Source organism: Nanorana parkeri, unplaced genomic scaffold, assembly GCF_000935625.1.
Source record: "Nanorana parkeri isolate BGI_ZX_2015 unplaced genomic scaffold, ASM93562v1 scaffold176, whole genome shotgun sequence".
NCBI classification, from domain to species: Eukaryota; Metazoa; Chordata; class Amphibia; order Anura; family Dicroglossidae; genus Nanorana; species Nanorana parkeri.
Genome location: NW_017306444.1, coordinates 842,658 through 865,218, shown reverse-complemented (window position 1 = coordinate 865,218; position 22,561 = coordinate 842,658). Strand labels below are relative to the sequence as shown.

The following is a 22,561-nucleotide window of genomic DNA, read 5'->3' as shown; positions in this document are numbered from 1 at the left end:
GCCCCCATGCCCCCCCCCCCCCCCCATGACCCCAGTTCAGCCACATTGGCTTTAAGCCTGTACCTGTTGGCTGCTACCCCAGCATTGGGCCCCTGTTCAGTTCCAGTACTAGCCTTCCCAATTCTCTGAACTACAGAAACCCTCACACTATGCAATAGAGAAGAGGAGGGGGGGTTTGTAGTCCAAATCAGGCATGTGCAGCCTAGGGGGATAGGGGGACAAAACTTTCTTCCACCATACACCAGTTCATTGCCGATTTGAACAAGCTCTTCAGTTAAGATTTTCTATCCAATAGGGAATGTACAACAGGATTAGCAACACAAAGCGCACAGTTCACCCGTCATGCATCCTTGTAATCTACATTCGGTACACGAATAACCCTCTTTTGGAGTGATGGTCTCAAAAAATGCAGAACTAGCACACAATGCTTTTCCAAAGAAAATTCTGCATGTATCTGTACAAAAAACACTGACACCTTTCTGCCTTACTCTGCCTTACTCTGCCTTAGTCACAGCAATGTGGAATAATTGAAAGAGTAGTGTGTGCTGGTTCTGCAGTTACATAGCGGGATTATTTTTTCTAGAAGGAATACCATGAAAAATCTACCTTGAATTCCGCCAGAAAAATAGCAGGGCACATCCTGACATATGACTGTGCCTAAGCATTCCTGTTCTGTAGCCTAATAGCTGTATATCTGCAGTGCAAGATCATCTAAGCTTCTTGTTCTGCCTTACAGGTATTAGATTTATTGCCTTGCTTACCTGCCTTCTGAAAATTGGCCACATGATGGTGCAAAGCGAACATCTCTCTATTTACAGTGATCTCAGACTACCTTTCCTTTAAAAAAGTTCCCAGCAATCTTCAGCCCAAGAAGAGAACAAGTGCATTCTAGGAACTCAGACTTCATCTTGGAACGCAGGACAGGAGGATCAAGTGCCATCTGGAGCATGTTTGGAGTAGTTGCCCAGATTCCCCATACAGCAGCATCGCTGGCAGGGACGGCTTGTTTCTTTTTATTATTTGTAAGCCATCGCTTTATTTACATATTCATATGCTGATTGTATGTTTTCCCACCAGTTTCACCCACCCTGTTTTGTGAATAAAGCTTCAAGATTTCATCCAGTCTGGCTTATTGCAGAATAGGAGAGTTTAGCTACATGTCGAGCTATAAGCAGGCCACTGGGTAACGTGTAGCGAGGACAGGACACTTCTGCTGCCTCTGCTAATCTACAGGGAACCTACAGGCAATATTGGTAACTAGTATTGTATGCACTTTCACAGAACAAGTCCTCTAAGACATTTTTAAAATTATTTAGACCATAAAAAACTGCATCTTTGCCCTGTTTAGCTATATTAAACAAAGCTTGATTGGACTATATTATTTTAGTTTCTAAGGTATTTAATTGATGTAATTTAATGTGAACTGGTGATATTTCTAATCAGGTAACTAATCCTAATATACAATCTACACAGCAAAGAGAGGAAGCCTTGTGTGTAGTTAAAGTGGTGACCTAAGTGCTATGAAAAGCTGAGTACTCTCTCCCTAGGTGACAGAGTTTGGTTTTGGAAATGTCAATCACCAAGCATTAGCACCATAACATGGATGGAAAGGGAGCAAGTCATGTGCCCTTTTTATGCAGAAAAAGTAGGAATTTCTTCTCCTTCCTGGTGTAGCCCCTATATAGATGATGAATATATGTGCTATTGTATAGATCAGTAATTCTGGCTGCAAACAGTTATTTGCCTCTGTGTGAGACGAAGAGAGACAGATTTATGGGGATTGCAGTGCAGAGCAGAGATAGATACACACCGCTGAGAGGACTTTGAGAGCTGCAACTCCCAGGATACTGTGCGGGGGAGAGGAGGATGGCTTTGGACTAACTGAAAAGTTTTTTGGACTCTGGTCCTCTATGACAGCGCTCTTCCAGGGTTTTTTTTGTGATGGAGAGAGGAGGGTCCCGAAAAAAGGGAGGGGGGTTGTATTCTTGAAGGTTATTGTTTTCAGGGCTGTGGGGTATGCACTGGGGGGAGGGAGAAAGGGAGAGAAGAAGGGTGTGCTGCTTTAGTTAAGTGTGGACCGGGGTGTCCAACTATTGAAAAACCGAGCAAAAAGACAGTCTAAAGCGCTACTACCAATAGTGTTCAGAGTTTGCAGGGTGTTGAGGCCTGAATGGCTTGAGGTGTAAGGGATGCAAGTAGTGAAATCCTCCGTTGGGTGTCAAAAGTGGTAAAGAAAAAAAAAAGAAAGAAATGACAATTGAGACATGGGTGATGTTACCATGTGTAAAGCGTGTAGTAACTCACCATGAGGTTTTCATGGACGTGCTGTCATCGACGTTGGGATCTATGTAGGGGACGATAGATTGGAGGTCGTCTTGCGGTTTCTTCTATGTTGATTGTAGTGTCACGACTTGCTGATCCTGGCAGTGTGCTGGTAGGCAGCGGCGCGGGGCTGGAGAGGTGACAGTCTCTTCCGCTGGTCCCGGGGGGGTGAAGATGTCCGGTCGGTTGTTGGATGGGGGGGGCGCTGGTTAGATTCCTCGAGGGTGGTGGTGTCAGAGATTTGCTCGGGATGTGGGCGGAAGTTTCGCTCGTTCGCTTGTCGAGGGGCAGGCGCCGCAAATGCCGGTCTGCCAGGATCAGCAAGTCGTGACACTACAATCAACATAGAAGAAACCGCAGGGCGACCTCCAATCAATCATCCCCTACATAGATCCTGACGTCGATGACAGCACGTCCATGAAAACCTCATGGTGAGTTACTACACGCTTTAGACATGGTAACATCACCCATGTCTCAATTGCCATTTCTTTTTTTTTTCTTTACCACTTTGACACCCAACGGAGGATTTTACTACTCGCATCCCTTACACCTCAAGCCATTCAGGCCTGGCTTTGGACTAAGGAGGCTGAGCGCGCGCAGTCTGGGACCGGGATCTGAAGTGAGTGGATCGATATAGAACGGGGCGAGTTGGCACTGCCTGCGACCGAGTGCGTGATCGCTCGATAGATTGAGAGACTCAGACTCTGTGCTGCCGTGTTGGAGAGACATTCTGTTCGTCTGTGAGACGAAGGGACTGAGATCGGGTGCCTGAATGTGGGCCGAGTCCAGCGGCGGGGACATTGCGGCCTGGCCGGAGGAGCTGATCCAGCCTGGGAGTGATCTAGGCAGCCCAGCAGAGCGAACAGAATCGAGTGGAGATCGTTACCGGAAGCCCAAGATGACCCTAGACGTGCAGTGAGGTGTTCCAAGAAACCCTAGACGAGCGGTGATGAGCTGCAAAGGACCCTAGATGACAATCTCTTTCCTGTCGTTTTTGCCGGAAGAGAGACATATATACAACTGTGGGAAGACATCATCCTGTGCAGAACTACCCTGGGAGTGGTGAGAGGCCAATGTCCAATGCGACTATGTACTTTTACACAGCGGCTACACAGTATGGGCCCCAACGCTGGCTAGCCTAGGACATTACTACTGGCCAGTAGTCTAGTGGGGTGTGATCTCCCATAGGGAGGTGTTGTTGTTGGAGTTCTCTACATTTATATCTGCTCCCGAGTACAGTCTGACATCACAGGAGTCTGCATAAGCCATACATAGCCGCAGTCACTGGGTGTCAGAGTGCATTGATTTAGCACATATTGTATAGTGTGGTATTGTTACATTATTAAGAGACTATTTTGTGTTATTCAGCCATTAAATCCTTTACAAAAAAAAACTCTACAAAAAAGGTGTGTTGGCGAGCTGTGGATCCACCAATTGGGCGGTGCATTGGTGCAGGGGGGACGGAAAGACCAGTTACTACCAGCGGCTCCTACGGAGGGGAGGGGGGGGGGGGGATAGCGCTACACTGATTTGGAAGGAGATCAAGATAGTGGGAGTATGTGCAGCTGGAGAAGACAGCATGTAAAAAACACTTTAAAGTCAACCTGCGTCCATACTATGCACAACGTATTTATATATTCTATAAAAGCAGTAAAAAGGAACTTCAAATGTCCCTAAAAAAAAAAACTAAAAAAAAAACTAGGCTTTTTGAAAAATGAATCTTCAAAATGAACAAATAACGCACAGAAATTACATTTGTTGCCTTTTACTTTCTATGGAGAGACTCCTGGCAGCCTCTTAGCCCTCTAATGTAAACACATGCCAGGTGGTTTTTAATTCAGCTGTGTAACACCCTTTTCATTGAATGGGATGCCCAAAACACCAAAAAAGGTGCATGCACTGTTTTTTATAACAGCTCAACGCAACCCATGTTAGTGCATTACAGTGTACTACAACAAACGTGTTGGCAAGGCTCATAGTGGTTCCTTTAAAAATGACTAGCACTGCAGCACACTGTGTTTTTTGCCTGTTGAGCTAATGCATGCAGCAACGCCTGTATTGACGTAACACAAAAGTGTGAACCCAGCCTTAGAGTCTTTGTTGTAAGACAACAAAGTACATGCAGCTACTGTAGAGGTAAATGATGGCTTGTTTTAAAGCTCTTCTCATTAAGAATATGTAAATAATAACCCATAATCTGGACACAGGTACACCAAGTTAAAAAAATAAAAGGGGGCTCGTAAAAAGGGCTTGTTTACACCTTGCCTGGACCAGAAAGTTTTTTTGTCTGCACCTGAAATGCATCATAATGTATTCCTATGGTATTTTTGGGCTCTGTTCAGACCAATGCAGTACGTTATGGTGTGGGGGGAAAAATGCTTCATGCACTATTTTCTCTTGTCTTGACCGCACAACGCATGTAAACACATCAAAACCACATGCAAATGCACCTGAAAGCACATTTTAAGCTAATTTAAAAAATGCACTGAAAGGCGTCAAAAACGCACTGCACCACATTTGCAGATCTGCTTCCAATCTGCTTCAGACATGGTGTGAACAAGCCCCAAATGTTGTAAAGGGCCTTTCAAGCAACCCTTAAAATGTGTGTTAGGAAAGAGTGTACTGAAGAGCAATGCACAGTCCTGTGTTGGTTGTGCAGTTTGCTGCAGAGACCTGAAAGTTACATGAGCTTGGGTCCACTGAGCATTCACCTTCAGTGGTTTGAGGCCCAGAAGCACTAGAAGCTATCCACATCCAGCATCCATGTGCACACAGATGTTAGAGTCCTCTTCTCTGCTCCCCTTTCTCACCTCTTAGAACACACTCCCAAAGATCCATCACCACATCCAGGGCCAACTAATCTTGCTTCTCCTATTAGCCCACCTGGCTGACATAAGCAGCATGTTCTGCCATTGTATAGTCAAAGGGATTGCAGGGAGAACCTATGTAGCCAGCCCCTAACATTCAGTTAATTGCGTATTTTCTTACAGTTGCTTTTGCACTGCAAACTGATAGCTTTGGCACATTTGTATGATGATCAAGATAACCTAATATAAATAGGAATTCCCAGTCCTGTCTAGTAAGAATAGTCACCAGTTTAGTTTTCATTTTCAACAAGCTGATGCATAGGGTTCGATTTCCTAAAAGATGTTCACTTTGCAAGAAAATGATCCCTTAGCTTAGTGAATGTGGTAAAAATCCACTTTGCACAGATTACCCAATCAAAAATATATACATCATTCACATTGGATAGAAATCACCTGATTAAGCTAAGGGAAAATTCGCTTGCAAAGTGAAAATTCTATTGCATAGTGAACAGCCTCTTTAGTAAATCATATAATATTGAAAATGATGATGTCCCAAACCAATTTTATTACATTTTGTATAAGCTTCATTAGTGATAAGCCATACTTTCAATGAATAATAAAAACTACAGATTTTAGCAAAGGAACCTGTAACAAAGCTCTGACAGCTAGTTGTTAATGACTCATAAAATATAACACTATATTACAAGGCAATGCTTCGGCTCTGCAGTAAAACCTTTTAAAAGATGCTATCCACTGTTCAAGAAAAATTAATACCGCAAGACACATCAGCCATATAATTAGCTCTTTAAGTAATATTTGTTAACTACAGTATATTGTTTTATCTGTATAGGCTCTAGAGGCATTTTCTTGTTGCTACAAGAGAACTGTACACATTCAAAATTGTGTACACTGAAAACTCCATTGAAGGTAAGCATCTCCTACTAATAGGTATAACTTAAACCTTTCCCCCAGGAACTGGGTTTTTCAAAGCCTGAATGCATGTTACTGAACTAGACTCAATACCACCCCGTTAACCAATAGTTATGGATTTTTATGAAACATCAATATGAAGTAACCCTCTAGCAACCAATAAAAATGTAGCAGTTGGTTGGTATTGCCTTCTGTATTCTACCCATCTTCTTTGGTCTCTAGATTCCTTACTTGGGATAGTCTCATTACTTTGTATAAATCAATTATCTGTCATAATTAAAACTAGATCCATAGTTGTAGTAAACTCCTATTCACAATGCCCATGCAATGTGCCCTTTAAGGCAGGTCATTCACCTTAAATGGGCTGGGAGTGCATCTTAAAAGCGAAACAGAAAGTATCAAAGTTGTTAGACAGTTTTATGGCAGAATAGTCTTTGCAGGCCTCTCCTGAAACCCCCCACCCCCTAAAAAAAAACACACTGTGTGCTTTTTTTTTTTGCAATTCTGCATCTGCTGTGCATGTGTAGTGCATAAGCTCAGCAAGAACAGAGCTGCTGGGACAATGGCAACTCACTTGCTTGTGTGAAGGGGTTACATCATCAGTGACCAAAACAATGGCTGAAGAGGCTGGACCCTGGGGTATGCCTGCCATGTGCAAACCCAAAACCCTACCCCAAAAAAAGGTCTGTCTTCTCGTTGATCATAGCTGTATGCCTCGACCAGGACACCGACTACGCTTTTGGATTTACCTCTCTTATACCTTGCTGCGTATCTCCTTCAGGTCTGTTTACTGCCAGTGGGTTCCACTCCACGTCTTGTGCCAGTGTCACCCCTGACAACAGCAGATGATGCAGAATTAAATGTTTTTTTTTTTAAAGTTAGCCATGCTTTTAAAATATTGCAATTGCTGACCTCCTGAAAATGCTAACTAGACGCCTGGTTGGTATACTAATCCACAAGCTTCACAACTAGGGTAATGACCTGGGAACAAAATATGAAGAAAGATAGAAGTCCATATCTGCATACTTGCGTCAAGCCTCTGATTTAAAGGTGTTGAAGCAAGGTGGTTAGGTTGCCGGCCACACCGCTATTTATTTCAGATCGATAGCTCGGCAACAACAGCCTCAAGTTTCTCTCATGAAAGGTTCCCTAAAAAAAAATAACTTTAAAATCACAACAAAATGCTGTAAATGTAAAAATACATATAAAACTTGAATATTTTACTGAAGTTAACCAGCATTCTATATTTGCAGCATCATTATTATTAATGAACAGTTTTCAATACAGCCTCTGGGTATGAAAACCTCATTAGGAGAACCCCTAATAAATTACAACACTGTCAAAGACACAAAACGTAAATCAATAGAAAAAGTCAAACAGCTCACTGGAGAATTGAGACTAGTGACATTTCATGAAGTAACAAGATACGGCCGCACACTGAACCATTGTTAAATATTGAAAATAGGATAACCGGCTCCCTGAATATAATCAGATGATGTCTGCGGCTTGTAAACATTTTAAATTAACAAGATTATGACATATGTTCTAGAAATTGACTGACTTGTCCAGTATGAGTATGTGTTCCTTTATTTAAAATAACCAGATTCATATTACAAATGTAGAAAAAAACAAACAAAACACTTTGGATCCTCAGAAGCCTTCACCCATAACTGACCCCCGGGAGTCGGGACAACGAAACTCTAAAAAATGATCTGATTTGCTTTAACAGAAGACGTCAATGTTTACTATTGGAGAGAAGTCTGTTTGTTTGCCCTTTTTTTTGCTTCCTAAGCCCTAGTACTATTCCAATGGCTCTTGACAACACAAATACATTGTCCCTTTGGCTCAAGATCTGCAAGGATCTTTTTTTAGCTTTCAAATGGGTTAAAAAACAAAAAAGGGTGAGTTGTTTGCCTATAAGTCACCACTGTTGGATACTGGTGAATCTAGTGCCACCTGCAGAAGGTTAGGCTCCCAAGCATTTTTCACTTTTGTCTAGCGGGACTTCCACCCCCTGAAAAATCAGGAAATAAATAGGTTTCAAGTTTCCGTGACAGCTGACTGGGTCATTGTACAGGTAAAGCAGCAAATTATAGCCCAGAGGTTGGGGCATAGGAGTAACCAGGATTCAAGCAGAGTTATAAATCAAAAAAAAAGATTAGAATTATATAACAGAAAACTAGTTTAGTTGTAACAAAAGTGGCAGACCAAAAAGCAAGCAGAGTCATTGTCAAGAATAACAGATCAGGTTGTCCATGGCATAATATCCCAGACTGCTGGCACCTTTGCTGAGGAACTATGCCAGTGTGTGGAGGTAAACCTAAACCTAGCACCAGATGATATGAGAGGTGCACTGCAATTTACCTATGATGCAGTGCCAAACATCGGTCAGCAAATGGCATGGGCATTCCCACACTAAAATGTTTGCTGAGGGAGTGAGATACCTCCCAGGTCCTGCACTATGAAGCTACTGAACTTTCACTGACCTTGAAGGCTAAAGCTGGCCATACAATAATACCTTAGGCTATTTGAAACCACTTCTCAGCTGATCTCACAATATATATGAGATCCAGACACACTCCTATGCAGATTATGTATAACTTCATCTACGCTCTCATTCCTGATATTCCATGATATGCAAGTGGATATCAATCAGCACAAAAGTTGGAGGCAACCAATAGATGGGCCAATCATCATCAGAAAATATCCAAACAACCATTCTTACCAGGAAATGGCACATAGGACAGCTAAAGCATAGAAACAATCTTGTCTCTTTGAAGTGACACTAAACCCAGGAGTTAAATCTACAAAATGCATTCAAGCACCTATTAACAAAAATGTAACTTATTTATCACTCAGCTGTAGAGCTTCAAATCATCTCTGAATTCATGTGGACACTGTCCTTCCTTCTGCAGGGTGGCTACTTTCCCATAGTCCCTCTATGTTGTAAAGTAGTCACCACTCCGAGCTCACTCCCTTGATGGACTATAATTTTAATACAAATTAGTAAACTGAACATGAGCAAGGAGGCAAGCTTGGAGCAGTTTACAATACACACAGGGACCATGGGGAACAAAAGTAGTCACCCTCCAAAAGGAAGGACACCGTCAGCATGAATTCAGAGACGATTTGAAGGTCTACAGCCGAGTGATAAATAGGTTACATTTTTGTTAATAGTTAGGAACTATTAGCCACTGGGAGTGAGCTCGGAGCGGTGGCTAGTTTACACCACACAAAGTGACCATGGGGAACAAAAGTAGCCACCCTCCAGAAGGAAGTGTCCGATGTTGGCATGAATACGGAGATGATTTGAGGATCTACATCTGAGTGATAAACAAAATAAGATACATTTTTGTTAATAGTTAAAAAGGTACTTAAATGCATTTTTAAGATTTAACCCCTAAAGGTTAGTGTCACTTTAATATCAGTAGAGTTTATCAAGGTTCCCTTCCAACATCATGTGAAGCGTCTTCATTGTTCGCTTCGCGCAACAGTAAATTAGGACCCTACCGTGCACATACATATGGCTCAGCAGTCTTTATTCCTGGATCACCAGGTTAGCAATACCAAGTTCATTTTAAAGAAAAACTCTAGAAAAATATTAACCCTTGGGGCTAACTCTGCATTGCAAGGGTTAAGTGCTCATTTCTGTCTAGAAGCTAAAATAAAAAGTTATACGCACCTGAAGCTCTTAGACAGCCAGCTGTCACAGCACTTCCTCCTGCCAGTCTCTTCCTCCGCTGCAGCATTGGAATCTTCCTCAGCACCCTCACATCTATACTCTGTGTATGAACGTGATGATTTATGGGACCTTATACTGCTGCAGAGGAGGGGGAGTGAGTCTCCAGAGACTGGTCTAAGAAGAAGCCAGCTCAGGAGCATCGGGTAATAACTTTTTTAAACCCAGACAAAAATCAAGTAGTTAACCAATTTTCCTGGAGTTCTGATTGGATGCAGGCATTGTTCAGGTATTTTGAGAGCCAGCGGGGCTGACTAGCAAGATACTGAAGCTTGGCCCAGTGAGAGATTCCTCCATCCACACAGTTTAACATAGATGGAGGAATCTGTTGCACTTTTTCCATCGGACCATAGAAAATCTGCAAATATAAAAAAGGTGAATGGCCAGCTTTATTTACCTCATCCTCAGTCCCACTAGGCTGCTAGACCAGTCCCTGCAGCTTCTTCCTCCCTGGGCTTTGGCAGCCTAAGGCTGGCCATACACTGATCTATTTTTTTCTGTTCAACCCACAGGCAGAATGGAAAACAAAAATAAGACCCGATTCCTCTATCAACACTAACAGCGTGTTAGTTGAGGAATCCCCGCTGTTCACATACAGCGGCTGCTTGCACCTGTCAGAATACCGGACCAGAGCGGCTAGCTCATTGGCTGCCGGCTATGATCATTCGAAAGCTTTCCGGCATGACTTCTTCGATAAGCTGATCGAGGGATGTTGGCAGAAAGGGTGCCGACAGCACCACCACACACACTGCAAATTTTGTCTGCTTCCTCAAAAACCAGCTGAAATTCGCACAGTGTATGGGCACCTTAAGGACCGCTGACGTCATCACATCTAATGCAGGTCAATTGACTAGCATTAGACGTGAGGACACTGGCAGACATTTCACAGCTAGGAGGGGGGAGAGAGCCGAGTGTCGGCTGCCACGGGAACAAGGATCAGGTCATTATATCTCCTTTATTTGAGCCCCTTACACAAAATGAGCAGAGTTCATTAAATGTATTTTTTTTAAATTTAATCAGTGCAAATACCTAAAATCTGACTTTGTATCAGCCTCTAGCAGTCCCCTGTACAACAGAGATCAGACTAGGAGAGGAAGAAGGAGCGGAAGGAGTTAATGGGGTGTACTGCAGTTCTCATGTGCTAACAAGGAGCAGACTGATAAGAGGAAAGAGCAGAGTGAGAGAAAAGATGAGCTTACCAGTCTGTTGCTTCTTCGTATACTTTCCGGTCACACGTTGGGGAAGGGAAACCCCTATGAGGGTTACTGAACTGCAGCAGAGGAACATTGCATCCTGCCCTGCCAGGCAGGGCTCTGTCATGGGGCAGAGCAGTGTTAATTTCAGGACTGGATGAACTAGATGGACAAAAATGCAACTATGCAAAAAATGCAATTGTATATAACTCTGTTATATACAATTCTTCTGTGTATTTCGCGGTTTGCCTGGAGTTCAGCTTTAAGTTTCAATTTTGATTCTAGTGCATTATCACAATAAAAAACTGTCAAACTCTCAAGATAACTTTGAAACCTATCACCTGTTAAATAAGGCTGTTTGATAAAGCCTTGCAGCATAACTTTAAATTGCTACCAGCAAGCCATGGCTGCATAGCAAACAGCGCTGCAAATTGAATCGGCTGAGAGGAAAGATATAAAACCAAGGCTACATCACTTGCCTGAAGCAAGATAGGCACATTGCTTTGGAAAGATACTGTAAGCACTGTGCTAATAAAAAAAGCTATTGTATTTAAGGAGAGGTACCATCCATATATCACTTATCTTGGGAAGAAACATCCTGCCTGCTCAGAACTTAAAATTAGCTATTGCATATCCCAGGCACAAACTGTCCTAGATTTGTCAAAACAAGAACTTCTCCCGAAAGCAGTGTCATGATTTTTCTCCTTTAAAAAGTCCTATGGGTTTTGAATAGGCCACCTCCACACTATTTACTTGCATTGATCTGACATAGACAAGCGGGGAAAAAAAGTGTTTGATCTTTTAAAAATACCCTAAAAGCCAAATGTCATAGCTGCAGATAAAAGCACATGATGTCTGAGCATTCAGCAAAACAGTACAGAGAGACTGACTGTATGTATTATTAAGGAGAGAGAGAGAGGGAGAGAGGGAGAGAGGGAGAGAGGGAGAGAGGGAGAGGGTACAGCAGTTTCTTTAAAGGTTGACAGCCACAGAGATGAAAAGCCAATAACATCTTAATTACAGAAAAAAATATATTCAGCAAATGCGGCTATTACTTAAAGCGACACTCCACATTTACTGATAGGAGCATAGGCATGCAATGAGCAGGTTGCACAATAATGCTTGATAGGTCCGACAAGCAGCTTCAGGATTCCGATCTCCCCTCAAGAGGAATATAATCAATTGACCCATCATGTGTTACCCATTCTTTGTTGAAAGCCCATTGGATATTACTCCATGAGTGAAAAGAGCATGTGTCACAACAGTTATTACAAGCATTCGGCTTCCACATATTACCAAATTGTGTCACATTTAGGACCTCTTCAGATCTAAGCCTTGCATTATTTCACAGTAAAACTACCACAACAGGAGTTAAAGTTTTGAAGTGAATCAACTAAATACATTAAAAAAAGGAGCATTAAAACAAAACTTGTTCAAAGACTTATAGTTCTCCCCGCCTCTTCTTTTAGTCTCCTCTGGAAGTTGTGGTTTCTCAGCGTGGAAAGAATGGTCCCTCTGCAGAAGTCTAAAACACCTCCAGCTGAAATCAGACCCATAACTCTGTAGAAAGCAAACCTCATGTTTCCTGCCAATTTGTTGGTGAGCTATAGCTCTGACTCAGCAGGGGCTGTGTTGGATCTCTGCAGAGAGACCACTGCTTTCATACAGAGAGTGAGGGTGCTTCTCTGCAGCATACTGGCAGGGGATAGGCTATTCTACTCAGGCACTATCTATTGTCGTGCTCTGGAACATTGAGTGAAGCCTAAAAAGTCAGAAAGCCCATTCCCCATACTTGTTTCAGCTCAGTGACCATTTGGTGAAGAATAAGGATAAAGCCAAAAAAAAAAAAAAAAATCAACTGCAGTCCCAACACATATAGCCACTATCAGTGTTTGCACAGTAAAAAAAGAGAAAGACTGCCTAAATGGAGTCCCACTAGTTTCAACATTCTCACGTGTACTATGTAAAAGGAACTGTTTAGGGCAAAGTGTAGTTTGATATTGACTTTGCTTACCTGTGCAAATTCATCTATTTTGCTTTTATAGCAACAGTTCCATAAGTTACCCAATAGTTGTCTTGCAAACATGATTATACTCTGCAAATATGTATGTAACCATCTCTGCCAATCGAGCCAAGTCTGAGGCCACAGTTGGAGGATTTCACCAAGTGACAAAAACCTATAAATGGTCATCACTCCATCATTGGGTTTATTGCTACCACATGGGTCTTACCTTAACATGAACTCCGTCTTTTTTCTTGCCTCACTGCATTCAGGTCACCAATTTTTCTAATAAAAGCAGAGATGAATGCCATCATTCTTTTTTTGCAGTTGCTCCTACTAATCAGTCTAGTCTCCCCTTCAGCTGGCAAACATGCCCCCTACTTTGCAGCTGGGTTATGAAGTCCTCCTTTCATTTGTTCATAGAGATTTAGCATTTGCAGGTTAAGTTCTGCTGGTTGGTAACAATGCAGATAAGCGTGTGACATGAATGTCTGCAGGGCCAAGATACCGGATTTAGCAATAAAAAGGTGTTCAGGCTTCTGCATTTCTAAAATGATGAGGTGAGCCAAACAAGGAACATAAAACTTCCCAAGCATAGAACAGCAAAGATGTTCTTGCCATTTTTGCTTACCCTTTGAAATGGCAGGAGGAAACCAAATTGACAAAATGTCTGTGTTCAATTCCCTAGAGATAAGGTGCAATATGGCATGGCAGCGATATCTACGGTGTGATGTGTGCTAGGTGGTGTTTGCAACAGAGGGTACTCTTGTAATGACGTGCAGAAGAAGGATAACCATCTGGTTGCACAACTCAGTCTGGCCACTTATGGACACATTACCAATTGCTACTGTCCTGGTATGTCATCACTGCCAATTAACAAGTTGGGGATTAGAAAACAAGTATTGCTCTTGACCATACCTGCAGCTCCATGTCACTATATGCACCAGACTACATGTGCAAGGCAGAAATGGCAGTTCCCATGATTTTATTCCCACAGGTTCCCTTTAATGGAAATGTTCCGATTTAAAATCTTGTTCAAACAGCTGAAAAGCGATCACGTTATTACAATGTTACCACAACATTATCACATGGTCTAGAATTGCTGCCATAAAAAAATATTCTAAAATATTAAAACACGTTAAGCTTAATTTTGATCCCGAATACCAAATTGTAAGTGTATTTCTCCCAACTTGGTTCTGGACTCTGGCCTGGAACAAGATCACAATCAAATGTATTTTACTGATAAAATGTAGGAAAAAACAAAACATGTCCAGTACCTTCAGCACCATGGACAGCACATAAAGGTCAAACCAATTCCTTCTTTTTATTTCTAAAGTGTATGTAAATCCTAACAATTCGCTTCTATAATTTGCTCCTTTCTGATCCATTAAATATACTTTTGAAAGAAGGTTGTTTTATCAGTTTGATAAATACCTGTAAAAAAATATCTTTTGATCTTGCCAAAAACATTGTGAGCTGATAGATTCCTGTGCTCTCTGTCTGTGCTGCACTCTTAGGATGACAATGCCTTTTTCACCTTAGGACAGTTCGTGAATTACTAGAAGGTTCACCATGTAAAGATTATACAAAAAAAGCCTGAAGAAAACAAAACTAATGCAGCCACCACATCAAAGGTCTGGTAAACGGCAATATAGAACATTTTTGCTTTTGGGTTTAGATACATGTGAAGGCTGAATTCAAACTGTTCCATGTGCATAGATGTAAACTAGCCACATAGGAAAGAATTACATTTCTGCTTGAAATCCAATTTCATTAAACAAAATGAAAATGGACAAGTGTGAATAAGACCGTAAGGAAAGATGCACCGAGTAATATAAAGAATGCCATTTCTAACTGCCTTTCTAAAAAGGCTAGTTAGAAATGCAGTTATGTTGGCCTAGTGCTTTCTATACCGTAAGTCACTACCAAGGAACAAATATGCAGAGTGTTCTTAGTTTACTTGAGGCAGGCTTGTTTCAGGTCAAAGCATGGCAACCAGAGGCAGACAGAAAGCTGGCATTATCAGAAAGAGATCAGTAATGGCAGCCTGCATATTCCTCTTAGCACCAGTTGCACCCTCGTCTTCAAGAATGATCCACAGCAGCAGGCCAGGCTAAACTCATGGCCACTGATGTGCGGTGAGAAAAAAAACAGTGTAGATGCCATCACATCATTTATTTTTTAGAACATTATTGAAATGTCAAATTACATTTAATTCAGTTCCACATGCAGTGCAGTGAGATAAGGTTGTACCACGTTGCACGCTGCTGCCCTGAAAAAAAGTACTGCATGCAGTTCTGTTTTCCAGCACGTACCACCACAACAGCAAAGCTATTGCATTGTCAGTGCATTGGGGTTGCGCTGGAAAAGACAGCCAGAGCAGCCGCAATGCATCTGGTGTGAATTGGCTAGACCCACTAAAGTAATCTAGAATTAGTAAATCAAGCCCACTGAGAAGTAAGAAGCACTGACAGATAGTAGCCAGTGCACCACCCATCCCTGTGATGAATGGCCATCACTTAATAGCACTGAAGGAGTGTGTCACCACAAAGCACCAATCACTGTGTAAATGATCATAGCAATCTGTGATATTGAGGTTAAATAGCTAGCATCAATGCACTTGCCAGAGTTCTCCAGAAGCTGGAAATGATCTGAACACATTTCACCCGAACCACTAAACGTCATGGATATCTGAATTGGGTATTTTTCCCCCCCCCTTCAGATGTGGACTGAATTATGGTTCTCACTTCAACATGCATGCATTCAATAAAGTTTTGAAAAGTCTAAACTGCCATCTTAAATCAAGATTAGTGAATAAAGCTGGCCATAGATATATAGGTATGGCCATATAGATTTTATGCAGATTTTCTATGGTCAGATGGAAAAAGTGCAACAGATTCCTCCATCTGCGCTAAACTGTGTGAATTGAGGAATCTCCCACTTCAGTATCTTGCTAGTCGGCCCCGCTGGCTCTCAAAATACCTGAACAATGCCTGCATTCAATCATATTGTTCAGGTATTTTGACAGCAAGCGGGGCCGACTAGCAAGATACTAAAGCTTGGTCCAGTGGGAGACTCCTCCATCCACACAGTTTAGCATAAATGGAGGAATCTGTTGCACTTTTTCCATCTGACCATAGAAAAATCTGCAGATAATCTATAGGTGTATGGCCAGCTCTACTCATTATTGAAGGCAGGGTTAAGATGATAGCTATGAAACATGTACTCTTATAAGTTAGCAATTTCTGTAGCACAATTTTAGGTATTCTTAAAAACTTTGATCTATGCTTAAAGTTCCTTATCTTGTGTCCGATCACAATAATATACACACACAGAAAGTACGAACTGTTTAGTCACAAGCCAAATAATTCCATCAGTAAGTTTTTTAGTATGGAATGAACTGAAGTAGCCTGATGTCCCATCACAGTAATACACACACACAGAAAGTAGGAATAGTTTAGGTGAGTGTCAAAGAAACCCAACAGTAAGTTTTCGAGTATGGAAAATATTGTAGTAGCCCAATGAAATGCACAAAAAAATTGGTAGAACTTAAAAACTTCAAACAGAGTCCAAGCAACATTCAGACTGCTTTTATACAACACAGCAGCTGGTTGTTAAAAGTCTTAGGGGTAATCTCCAATGCTCATTATTAAGCCACCACAAGAGGGGTGTTCCTATGTATTGCAGAAAGTGTAAGACATTTTAGGCACTTACATCTTTATAGTAAAAGCATACTGACTAAGCATGTGATAGTCTAACTCTATTGCACATAAAACATACAAGGTTTACTAAAGTTAACAGATCTTTATTAATGTTGAAATACAATCAATTGTGTGATTAAATGCAAAATAAATGGCAATGTTTAAAGTAGTGTTTCACACTTTATGAGTGATCCTTTGCTCTACATCACATGTTACATAGGGGTCTCTTGTTTCCAGCACACCAATGTCAGACTCTGCTTGTAATGGAGAAAGTATTCTGGAGTCCTCTTGCAAAGTTACTAAACAGAGGAGTCTGAAGCAAGGGTGACCATTTACAATAAAAGGGAATAAATGTGAACTTACCTTCAGCTTCTTCACAGCCTTGCTGCTGTCTTGCTCCTGACTCCACACCGTCACTCCCCCCTTGTTGTATTGGCACTGCCAGCCTTCGTTGCTTTCGCACTGTTCCCGGAAAGAGTTAAAGTCTGCATCATCTGGAATATGCACCATCCTTCCCGTGTTTCAAAACACAAGATGACTGTATCCCAAATTACAAGTTAACTCTGCCTTGCTCTCAAGTCACTGCACATTAGGGCAATCCTCTTTCTTGATCTTGGCCAGGTAGTGCAGTTCCCTTTGTCTTATGCTTTGCAGAAGAAAATTCCTTGTTTTTCCATGTCCACCGTTTCTTTATTATCTTCTGAGTATGTGTTTGTTGCGTGCTTCCTCTGATAAAATTCCAAGGTTTATCTCAGTATCGATATGTGTGTTTCTTTCAGGGGTCAGTGATCCTAGCAGTAAAGAGTACACAGGCTATACACACCAGCAGGTAGATTTTTACAATAAGCTCTGCTGACTTGTCTCTGGTTTCCTATACCTAAGCTTGCTAAGGTCCTGTATTATTTAAAAGGTAACATCATACAGGTGTCTTGGATTCCTCACCCAGCCCATTACTTCCACTCCCTCCTCTTTCTTCCTGAGCATCCTCCCCTCTCTCCCTGCCTATGCTCCATCTGTCTGACTGCAGCAGCTACTGATTCAGCTGATCACTAGCTAGCCTCATCATCAAGTCCATTAAACACGCTTGGGACTATAGGTGCAAAGTGTGCATTTCAGGCTGGTAGCAGTGAGAGATGCGTGCACTGCAGTATAGTCAAACTGGCCTCATACTGCACTGCCACTGCAGAGGAAGAATCAGGATTTTTTTTTTAGCAGAGTTGCAGTTAGTGATTCTAGAAGCCTGGATTTGTTTAAAGTAACTTGAATATCCTGTAGGAATTCAATCCATGGGTCAAAGCACTCTTTACACAGCCTGCGCCCTGCACTGAATAATGCAATTATAAACTGACAGGTAGACAGTATATCATTTTCTTCCTGCAGAACACCACAAAGTATTGCTGCAGAGGGTTACGTATGTGTGAGATGCACTGCAGCAGTTTTATGATTACAGAATATGCAGAGGTCTCTGCAGGACAATGTCTCTCTCTCATAATATTTTATTTTAGAGTCTGACTGTACCAGACCTATCAATGCAAACATGTCCCATTTGTTTCTACCATCAGCATGACCTGTACACTTTACATCCATGTCACATCCACAATGCAGTCAAGTTTACTAGAAAATGAATGTGCACACATGTGGTGCCTATTTGGGATCGTTCACATCATATGCAATGGGCTGCGTTGGTCAATGTGTTGGTGTAGGCAGGCAGTTTTTATTGCATGGCACAGCATTAGGTAGAAGAAAATGCATGTATCTTAAAAAAAAAGAAAAAAAATCACCCACATTATAACACAGAACATGCAAAAGCGCACTGCAATACTTATCATCAGTGCATGTCAGCACATATACTGTGAAGTAAATGCTGTGGTGTGAACCTACCCTGAAGGTGCCCTTCTGTGTGTGGTTTTGGTGTAGTCAGCGAATTAATATTATTGTACATATATCCTTTAAAATGAACCTGTTGGTGGAGGCAGACAGGATTTTATTGCACAGCGCAGCATTAGATAGAAGAAAACGCATGTGTCTTTAAGAAAAAAAAAACACCCACATTATAACGCAGCAATAAAAAGGTGCACATATGCATTTGCACGCTGTGGTATAAACCTACCCTGAAGGAGCCCTTCTGTTTGTGGTCTTTGTTCAGTCAGTTCACCAATATTAATGTACTACATACCCTTTAAAATAAACATGTTGGTGGAGGCAGGCAGCATTTTATCGCACAGGGCAGCATTAGGTAGAAGAAAACGCATGTGTATTTAAAAAATAAACCCAAAACACCCACATTATAATGCAGCAATGCAAAGACGCACAATAACGCTCATCATCAGCGTATGTCAGCACATATGCACGCTGTGGTCTGAACCTACACTGAAGGTGCCCCTCTGTTTGTGGTCTAGGTGCAGTTGGTGCATCAATATTCATGTAGATATCCTTTCAAATAAACCTGTGCTTTCCCAACATGTTCATTGTAACTTACAAGGTTATTCACAAAGCTGCCGAAGGCAGCCGAGTGATAAATCGAGCCGAAGTGAAGTGAGCCGAACGATGTTCGGCTAGTTATTCACTCCGGCTCAGTGCGGCTGATTTCAGCTGTAGATTTGCTGCCTTCGGCCAGCCGACCATCTGGATCGCCTGAGTCGAAGCTCCGGTAGCTCACTCGCTGCCGTTCATCCCTATTCTCATAGGGGCCGAACAGCAGTAAGTGAATAGCCGAATGCCGCCAGTACCTCTGAGGTAACGAGCAGAATGGAAAAGATTTGAAAAGAATGGGGAAAAAAACAGTTGAACAATTATTTGAAAAATGATAATAAATAGGAACATTTAAATTAAAAACATTTAAAGAAGAGAAAAATTAAGTTAAAAAGAAAATTTATTGGGCGGAGCTAGCGGTGACAGCTCCGCCCACGGTTTCCTATTAGAGTCTTCTTTAAAGTCCAGGCCAATGACTAACAACTGGGCTGAGCCAGCCAAGATGTCACCGCTGATTCCGCCCAGTTGTTATTGTTTAATGACAAATCAGTGTCCCCAGGTCATTTGGGGACGCTGATCTGTGATTACAATTGGACGGAGCAAGCCGTGACTTGGCTGAGCGACTCGGCTGCCTTCGACTGCTGTCTGGCCTATATTACAAAGGCTAAAAAGAATTTCCCTTTAAAAAGGTAAATATATGTGGCTGGGGAGGGGTTGAGAACCTGTTGGTTCCCTATGAATTTAACCCCAGGCAAACCATTTTGTTTTCTTTAGAACAGGTCTATACCACTGCCAGGTTTTTATCACTGACTCTGTCCCCATTGGAGATATTTCTATTAATTTCCTTTAAAACACCAGTCACCAGTAAAGGATGTGAGGGTAAATCTTCAAAGTGGGGACCCCAACACCAATAAGATTAGAGGTACTATCCCTTTCTAGTCTACCAAAAAAATTGTTTTTATTGTTGAATGTGGTCCTATTAGGAAGATTTATTCTCGCTGTCACCAGGATGACAGGAAGGGAAGAGAACTCAAGTATTGCCAACAGAAAGATAAGGCTCAATTCACAATGCAGATTCTGTATTGTTTGTCCATTATTTTCTTATAGCACTCTTTAAATAGATTATAACTCTAAAGGCTCAATTCACAGAGGTGCATAAAACACTTTATTTAGCCTGCTCTGTAATTAGTGGCGTTTTACCCCTACAAGTGCTGTTATAACACTGTCAGCATTATTTTAATGTCCATTGAGATAAAATCAATGCAAAAGTCAATTTATGAAGATTACCAGGCAGATTATTACTCCTTAAAATAACACGAGCTTCAGGATGGTGATAACTGTGAGGTTTATTATGAGTCTATTGAGGAAAGCCTAAAAAACACATTTGAGGGGTAACACACAAGCAATAATAAAAACCTGACCTGAGGAAGTAAACATTTCCAGCTCTAAAACAACAACTTCCACCCAACCTCAGGTTATCACTTTTCTTCCTGTGTCTTCAAGTGTTGTGGAACTACAAGTCCTAATATTAACTTACCAGTAAAAAAGTATTTTTGTCTTACAAGTTGACTACAATGACTGTTTTTACCTTGCATCCTTAAGGTGCCCATATACTGTACGATTCTTGTACGAGAATCACGTTAAATCCCGCAATCGTACGATAATCGTACAGTGTATGGAAGACGTGCGACCGTTTCTACTGTACGGTCGCACGTCTTCCGTCGAACAAGCAGGCTTGAAAACTCGCCGAGAATCGTACGGGAATCGTGCTTGTTCGACAACTGCCGAACGGGCCGGTGTGGCCGTTTGCAGTGATTGGAAGCCCATTAGCCAAGACCCCCCGGAGACATTTGTCGATAGGACTTAACGATACATTCCTAGTGGGTAACATCAGTTATAGTTTTAATATTAAAACCACCTTGCACCACGCTGGCGAATCCTGTATGGGTGTCTGGGCAGCTAGGTGGCCCGCAGGTGTGTTTCAACCTCAGCTTCGGTAAAGGGGATAGATTTGAGGTATCCACCAGTTGTGAGAAAGGTATAACAGTCAACCTTACCAATGAAACCCCCGATCTCTTTAATAACACCCATAGACCAGATTATATCTGCTGGAAAGAAGAATGCAATGAATCAGAAACCTCACCAAATGCTCAGTGTCTGCAACCCCTCCCTGACAATCCCTCCACTGGCTTCCACTCACCCAAAGAATAAAATTCAAAATATTAACACTTACAAAGCAATCTCCAACCTTGTCTCAAAATATTATCCTAACCGTCCTCCCAAGACCTTCTGCTCCCTAGCTCCCTCAACAATTGCTCCTATGCTCGCCTCAAGGACTTCTCCAGAGTTTCTCCCATCCTTTGGAACTTTCTACACCAACATGTCCGGCTACTTCCTATTCGTATTTTATTGATTTATTTTTGGTAATATTATATAAATGCCTCTATGAAAAGATTGAGAAACAAATTCACTGCATTTGTTTTTTGTTCTGGCCATTATTAGGTGAATCCCATTGAAGTCTGTGGCAGAGAAATCCTGTTGTTAAATTCTGTCCATTTTTAGGCCTAATAGGGAAACTACTGTAACAAAAGGCATGGGAAGCTGGGTGCTGCCATGGGGAACCATTTACCAATAGACATGTACCAATGCAAATTAAAAAAAAACAAAAAAACATACAGTGTGGGGAGAAATATACCCACTTTGAACAGCAGGGAGAAATTGGCAACTAGTACGCCGTGGCCGTCCCTGTTCTTGTAATGTTCTGCTGCTGGCAGGTGTTTTACTACAAGGTTTAAAGCATACAGCAGTGTACAATTGGCCAGCAGCAGGGCAGTTTTAATCAGGGATAATAGGCCAAACTGGTGTATGCCTAACTTTTATTTTATATACGGGGATAGGGGGTGCAGTGAATGTGAGTGATAATGTAAGGTGGTTCGGCTGCATACTGCTCACACTTAGTTTTTTCTTTCAAATGATGCAGTGGAGTGCTGCAAACCGAAGGCATCTCCAAGAACAGATGATCAGTAACAAATTAATGCTCTGCATTGAACTCCCCAAACTTAAAATAGGTACTGTAAGCATAAAATAAAAAACTCAAAAAATAAATTAAAACCCCAAAATACAACCCTTAAAACAAAAGCCCATTTTCTTTTGTAAAGGAAGCCTTGCAGCGAAAAAAACCGGAACAAAAGCAAATGCATTTTTTAAGTGACCTCAAATCAACCATAAAATAAAAGGTTAAAAAAAGCCTTAATAGCAAGAACAAAAACAGCTAATGTTTGAATTGCTTTCTTCAGTGGGCTCCCAGCTATCTAGTAAAAGTTATCTGGGTGGCCATAGGGCTGTAAATCACCATCTCGATCGAACACCCCTTTGCCATGGTTCCCAGACTCTCC

At 41.7% G+C, this 22,561-nt stretch overlaps 1 protein-coding gene across 1 annotated transcript in view; it reads right to left on the bottom strand.

Moving 5' to 3' along the window:
• The window catches only part of LOC108785747 (PCTP-like protein), a 49,163-nt gene extending 31,327 nt beyond the window's left edge, over positions 1 to 17,836 (bottom strand). Inside the window, exon 1 of the mRNA XM_018554885.1 lies at positions 17,058 to 17,836. Coding sequence (XP_018410387.1) covers positions 17,058 to 17,204 — 147 coding nt within the window. The 5' untranslated portion in view covers positions 17,205 to 17,836. The remainder of the gene's footprint in view (positions 1 to 17,057) is intronic.
• Between the last annotated feature and the right edge of the window lie 4,725 nt (positions 17,837 to 22,561).